This window comes from Monopterus albus, unplaced genomic scaffold (genome assembly GCF_001952655.1).
Source record: "Monopterus albus unplaced genomic scaffold, M_albus_1.0 scaffold28.1, whole genome shotgun sequence".
Classification (NCBI taxonomy): Eukaryota; Metazoa; Chordata; class Actinopteri; order Synbranchiformes; family Synbranchidae; genus Monopterus; species Monopterus albus.
This window is the reverse complement of record NW_018127908.1, coordinates 3,961,058-3,968,318: the sequence shown is the minus strand read 5'-3', so window position 1 is coordinate 3,968,318 and position 7,261 is coordinate 3,961,058. Positions and strand designations below refer to the sequence as shown.

The window sequence follows — 7,261 nt, the reverse complement described above, 5'->3', positions numbered from 1 at the left end:
TTCTGAGGTAAATGCATGAGCCGCTGGTTCCTTAGCAACAGACTCTGCAATGATGCAGGACTGAAGTGGAACGGATCTGCAGTTCCACGGAGCAAGGTGAAGACAACTTGGTCAATCTCTCCTGTTGCAGCTCTTAAGAGCTTCTTTAAGTTATAGTTATTAAGGCAACTGCATTTCATTTAAAAGCAACGCAGTGAATGTCAAAGCTAATGCAATGTTTTCGTGGAAATAATATCAAAATCTATTATGCCTTTCGACATACAGTTTATGCTTTAAAAAGTCAGTTCAAAAATATGCACCTAAAGGCAAATATGTTATTAATGTGCTAAACAGATTAATAAATAAACAGTTACATGGCACATACCTTGCATTTCTGAACTCATTTTGACGTTTAGCAGTGGAATTTTGCTTTGGCATTAAATATTCCCAAGTTTTTGTACTATATAAGCCTGCAGGTGTGGAAAATTTGCATTGTTTTTATTCCCAAATACACCTGACCAAATGCATACAATGTGACATCCTACTGAGATAGTTATAGTCTGAAACTTCAACAATAAGCACCATGTTTAGCCTGCAGTACATCACAATCAGAAAGCAAGGGACTGTAAGGTTTTGCTTTTGTGTAACAATTACATCGAAAGATGTGGCAGATGTCAGAGAAAGTCAAGTTTCAAAAGCCACAGGAGGCAATAACCCAGTCTATATGTCATGTTTTGAGACCAGCAAAAGTTAGAGTGGCCTTCAGCTATTAGCCAATATTCATGAACATGTTAGCTCGCTAGCTGTATGTATTAAAATGTCAGATTAAATTTAAAGCATCATGTTTGTATTGCTAAAAGGCATGCTGTGAAAAGCAGAAATCTTTAACTGGAAAAGACACACCAACTTCACAGAAAACGAATCCCCAACAAAGGTTAAATTCAACACCACAGAATGTTTCCTAAGGATTTCTGAAGAGCACTGACAGTGGAGCTTTCTCTGTGGGTCAAGTGTTTTGCTTATCTTGAAGAAGGAAGAAACAGAGTACGTGTATCAAAACAGATTTTCAAATAAAGCAAGTCATAACCGTTCTGTTTTTTTAAGAGGCATATCTGAAAAGGCTCCAGTAAAAACACGCTTTCATTGAGAAAATTATGCGACCAATAATAGGCATCAGAAAAAATTAAAACCATCTGTTCTTTGAAGGTTGAATTGACACAACATGCACACATGTTGACTGTTTATTTTCACAGAATGACTATCATTTTCTGATCTGTCCTAAACTTATCATACTGTATAACACTATGATCCTACTTCCGGGTGTTATGGTGATCATCATGTTCTGTCATGTAAACCTTAAAAATGTTAAGAATCAGCAAAAGCGAAACCAAAAGAAAAAAACAACTACATCTGCCTGCTGTGTCATGTGGAAAATCCTGACGCATCAGTATTAACTGTATTTGCTGATGTTCCAAGATAAATAGATCAGGAACCTTTCTAACAATCTTTAGGTCTGTTGATAACTTTGCTATGTTGGTCTATTACCAGTTTACATTAATGTCAACAAGTCTATCATTTACTTCTTCTTCTCTTTCAATTTCGATTTGTCCAGCATTAACCAACATTTCCCATCTTTCTTTGCTTTTGGTATGCTGCCAAAGCATCATGGGAACTGTAGTTATTGAATCTTAAGAAAAAGACATTTATGTGCTGTTATTAAAATTTGTTCTGTACATTTCACATCCACACATGTTAATATATTTTAGTAACTGCTGCGATTATTCAGGCCGACTACAACTTAATTTCTTATATTTTACCATACGAATGTATCCAAATACTACCAAGATAGTACTGCAACCAACAATGCAAAACTGTACATTGAGGCAGTTGCTATAATATTCCTCCAGAGCCAAGATAGCTGACTGTGATAGACACTACACTGACAGCTATGCCACACAGCCGGAGATTGGATACATGGGTGGGTGAGCAGCACAGAGAAACACAAGAAACCGCTCCCATAATTTAGGCCACTCATGTCTGTCAGTGCATCATCATCCTCATTTTAATATGACAGGCTACTGTAGCTTACTACATAACTACTAGTGTGGTCTGGTTTACAGCCTATGTCATCTTTCCCTGAACAGGTGAGCCTACTAACATCTAGACTTGATTTCCTGTGTGACAAAGAATATACTGAGCGCATAGCTTTATAAGAAGCCCAATAATGTCCACCATGCCATTTCTAGTGGTGCATCATTATTTCTTCTGCTTCAAGTGCAAGAGCTCTGATGTGAGAGTCTGCCTCTGCATTGTTCAGGCCAGTCTTTACTTTCATCTAACCCCTGGTTTACATTTGGCAGCTCAGACGCTTCATCACACAAACATGACTTCAAAATTAAAAACTATAATCAGAAGAATAACAATAATTAATCTGCGACAGTCACTGGGGCTCACACTGTAGTGGATGAGATTGAAAACAATGTCCCTTTTGGTGAATGCCATTAAGCAGCCATTTTTGGGAGCAACTACAGTTGTAGCCTCCAGGCTGCCTCTTAATGCGGTGCATATGGGCGATTCAGTCCTTGAACAGGACTGAGATTGTCTACGCCCCCAGCCTCAAAGTGTGATTGTTGACACTGTGCTATGCGCCCATGACAATGTTGCCAAGTGTGCACAAAAGGAAGGAAAGGGAGACCCCCCTCAATACAGACACACAACACCCCCTATTCCTCAACAATCAATGAATGAAAGGCACTGAGCGACAGTGAAAACCCAGTATGACTCCCTCCTACTCACCTTCAATGGAGATTACGTGCTCTCGGATCTGGTTCTGCAGGGCCAGGTCATCAATGCGCTCGATCAGGTCGTAGATTGCGTAAATGTTCGGGTGGACAGATTCGAACCGATGGATCTCTGCCCTGATGGCCGCTGAGTTGGACAAAACAAACTGCGAGCCCGCTGAGCCGGATTGGGCAGCCTGGCCCGAAACAGTCCCCGACCCGAACTGGCCAGCCCCTGAGCTTGCAGACGATCCGGATCCGAACTGGGACGGGATGGACTGGGGCACTGGGACGGGAACGGGCGCCGGGACCGTTCCTGGAGTGGGCATGGCTGGCTGAGACTGCTGCGAGATACCGGACACTTGGACGCTCGACTGGAAATTCATCTTGGTTTTTTGGAGAGACTAACTCTTTAACAGCGGCAACACAAATATGCAGAGTAAAATTTGGCACTGAAGCGATGCGAACAAAAGAAGTCCGCGCGAATTGATGAACTGGAAAACGATCGGCGCAGAAGCATCAATAGTTGTTCGCCAACTGCAACAAAACGCGGCTCTTGTTCATATTATTACAACTTGACTGTGATTCATTTTCCGTTTTTGGCCAGATCTGTCCAGGGCCCTTTTTTCTGTGGCTTACAAACCGGTAATGCCTACCACTTGGACACTCCTTTGTGGGCTACACCGTTGTTTTGATCAAACCCGCTTTCCTTAGTTGCTCTGTTTGAAGCAGACAATGGGCTAGGCTTCAGCAAGGCGCCCCGGTCCACTGCCTTGTATGCGTTGTTTCTGCGCTGAAGTGAAATAGCGTTTAGTCTTCTTTGGTCCAAGTGGTCCCTACCCAGCGCCCTCCTCCGCATGCTGAAACGTCACCCATCACGTAATTGTACTTGAGATGGGGGAGGGTGTGATTGGATTTGGTGGAGGGGGAGAAAATCGCAACGTGCACATCATTATAATAACCTACCTTACAGTTACGCAACCAATAAATTTGGCAGCTTGAAGATACAAAGGTAGATGCTGCAACTTCGAATGCAATTTGTTGTTAGTTGTTATTGCCTCGTTCAAATCATAGCCCCCCCTCCCCAAGTACTCCATGTAGGCCTACACGTTCACAATTACATGCATGCGCATGTGGATGCGCAGGCGCGCAAAAAGATACAGCTATTGGCCATTAAAACACTTCTTTGCGCGCTGTCAGTGTATATCCTTCTCTGGGTCAAATACTGCGCGTTAATTTACAGTTTTATACCATATAAGTTTATAGGTAGATGCCTGAATTTGGCGCTACAAATTATTCCGTCCTAGTTTTTGGACACACGTACACATACACACATATTTGTAATACGCCTTGACAGAATGAGGAATAGCCTTCATTTGGCCTATATAATTCTACCCCTGGTAAACCTCAACAAGGCAGTGATAGGTATACCTAGACCTCTCTTTTATTTTGAACAAACAGGCTGTAGGGTTTGGATATTAGACCAACTTTTTTCCACATTTCTAAACATTAGGCCAACTCTTTTCCACTTGATCAAATATCACTACTTGTTAAAGCATCTTATGTTAGGGAATCTCACAAGAAGTGGTTTGATTTGGATCATGGTGGGCCTGTCTTCACTGAAAAGGTGTAGACAGAGCCACCTGCTGGTTTGAATGCACAATACAACAGCAGCTGCTCAAGGCCAGATGACTGTCACAGTCAGTCAAGGTTTTCCTGTTGTTGAAGCAGTGTGGTACTGCAGATAATGCCTGATCAAACATTGCTAGAAAGATAAAGTATATAAGTAGGTCAAATGTCATACTTTAAAGTCAAGTGTCTTAACTTCTTGATGAAACAAAAAGTTTTAAATAAGTATGCAGTCTTTCCAGTATAATACAGGAAAAAATAGAGCATTTAAATTCTGCAGCCTACGGCTCTGATACACATTAATAATAAAAAAATGCAATAATCTGTTTTTTTATTATTCCTCCCAGTGTTAAAGTTGGAAATACAGCTTCAGTCTAACTATGAACATTTCTTATACCACAAGTTATAATTCATAAAATACATACATGTATCTTAGTGATTCCCTTTAGGTATTTTTTTAGGCATAAATGTAAAAGACATAAAACATGGTTATACATTTAAGTAAGTACTTGTGAATTTTAATTTTCTTCTGCATGTTTATTTACTTACATTTATCTTATTCATCATGTAACCATAATAAGATAATGCGCATCTCCAAACCACTGCATTTATAACATTGTGTCAGAGTGAATGTAAATTAAGTAGCCAGATGGCTCAGATGTTTTGCAAGATTATGATCATTATTTATGATTTTCCCGATAGACGATGTTGTTCCAAAGAAATAACTGGTTTCACGTCATATTGTCCTTCCTAATGAGGAATACCTAACCAAATTTATAGAATCTCTTAACAGATATGGCTTATTTAACAATGTTGTTTTATGGCTATATTTTCAGGAAACTCGCGGTTTACAATACACTGTCAGAATCTGAAGCAGTAGACATGTTTACGTTTATTTACGTAACAATGAACCTCTTCTGCAACATACTGCACGTCCCACCTCTCTGTGTTATCTATGGCTTCTGCCACCATCTGTTGACCAACTTTGGAACTCCTCCTCACAAACACATTACTATGTTCATTCTGTTGCACTCCATTTTAGTGTAAACAACGTTTATAGCAGCAGTCATTCTTTAACTTGGCTATAAAGATTTTGTCTCCAGTTCATTTCATAGTAGTTTACCATTTATCACTTATATGCAAAATGATAACCATTACGGACATTGCTCTTCTGGTCATTATAAAGCAGCAGTAAGCTACTCAAGGCTATTCAAAAATATAAGTCTTGGCACAGAATTTACTGTCTGTTAGGACCCCAGATATTATGGCTCATACATTTTATATACATGCCCAGCATCTAATTATATGTGTGAAAGTGCACATGAACATATACGTAAAATAATACTAATCGAAAAAAAAAACAGAAATGATATTTCAGTTTTAACTAATAGTTCACTTATTTCTTAGGTTAAATAATTAGCAAATTTAGATCTGTGTCACAGCATAATGGCCTCAGCAAGTTATGTGTTTTATCGCACAGATGAGTAATCTAACTTCTTCCTCCAAATCACCTGCGAGAGCCTCTGAGAGCTGCCCCAGGGCACTGGAAGTTGTAATGAATAATAAAACAGTTGAGTTTCATTTACACCCAGAGAAAAAAGCATGGCAGAGCAATATTTATGAAACCTGTCTGAATTATTGATTCTCATTTAAACTTGCAGGGATGAGGACCAAATACAAATCTTCTGGCTGAATTTCACCCATCTTAATAAGATCTTGTGGTCAAAACCTTAGCACAATTTGATAGCGACCTCGCTATCACATCAGTTCAGATGGAGGATATGTTTAACTCTGATCATTTTGCTTCACTGAAGACAAGATGAAGCCATTTTTAGATCATCCCATATTTATTGATCAACAGCCCCATAGAACCATCTTCTGGCAATGAACCATACATAGCAAATGAAGTTATATTATTATTGATTTTATAAAATAACCATAGTTGCACATAATGCACATAAGTAGCAGAGTTATTGAATCAAAGGATGAAATTATCATTCCAAATGCAGGGAAGATTTAATAATATCTAGTTTTAGCTTGATTATTTAATTTACTAATTATATTCTATTATCCTCAGGTAGACAAACAGTACAGACTATATTTCTTTCTTTCAATGGCAAGCAGTGATTAATTGTTAGCTGACTAGGAAATATGCATGTCTTGGAATAGCAAAACCTTTTTGTACTCAGGTTTGTCTTAAAAAATTTCAATGGCAAGCAGTGATTAATTGTTTATGTCTTGGAATAGCAAAACCATTTTTGTACTCAGGTTTGTCTTAAAAAGAACTCTTGCTCTCCATAAGACCACCTGTAAATGGTCAGTTCATATGGGCACTCGTAACTACATTCACTAGTTATTTTATGGTTCAAAATGAATTCTGTTTTGTTTTACAAAACACAAAGCAAGTAATGTTGCAGATTAAGCTGAAAACTACCCAAAGCTACTGTTCATGCCACCCCCCTTACTTATCCAGTTTGATGTACCAGTGTACATAGCCATAGCTCAGACATTACTGAAGCTAAGAAAGAACAGCATTACTTTATACTTCTTCTGTTCTTCTCTTAAGGTGGTTGATTGTGGTCACACCCACATTTAAGTAATTTGTTTCCCCTGGATATACTGTACAGGTAAATAAAAACCTCTCTTTTGCCTGGTCTCCCACACGGGCTTCATTGATGATGTTTGAGCGTGCTCAAAAGGGGGATAATTATAATACAATTACAAACATCATAAACCTTTTAAACAGAAATTTATGAGGTAAAAAAGTGAACCGGTGGCTTAACAAAGGACAAAAATATATTTGTTTCTCAAGGCAAACTCTGGCTTATTAGTATGCACAAGCAGCAGCACCATTTTAAAGTGAACTAATTGGA

General features: G+C 38.9%; 1 protein-coding gene across 2 annotated transcripts in view; it reads right to left on the bottom strand.

The window, feature by feature from the left end:
- agap3 (ArfGAP with GTPase domain, ankyrin repeat and PH domain 3) overlaps positions 1-3,734 on the bottom strand; it is a 112,148-nt gene extending 108,414 nt beyond the window's left edge. The window contains exon 1 of one of the 2 annotated variants that reach the window (XM_020595922.1): positions 2,776-3,734. In XM_020595922.1, coding sequence (XP_020451578.1) covers positions 2,776-3,145 — 370 coding nt within the window. In that variant the 5' untranslated portion in view covers positions 3,146-3,734. The remainder of the gene's footprint in view (positions 1-2,775) is intronic. The other variant, XM_020595923.1, reaches the window with a different exon arrangement.
- Positions 3,735-7,261: the final 3,527 nt, after the last annotated feature.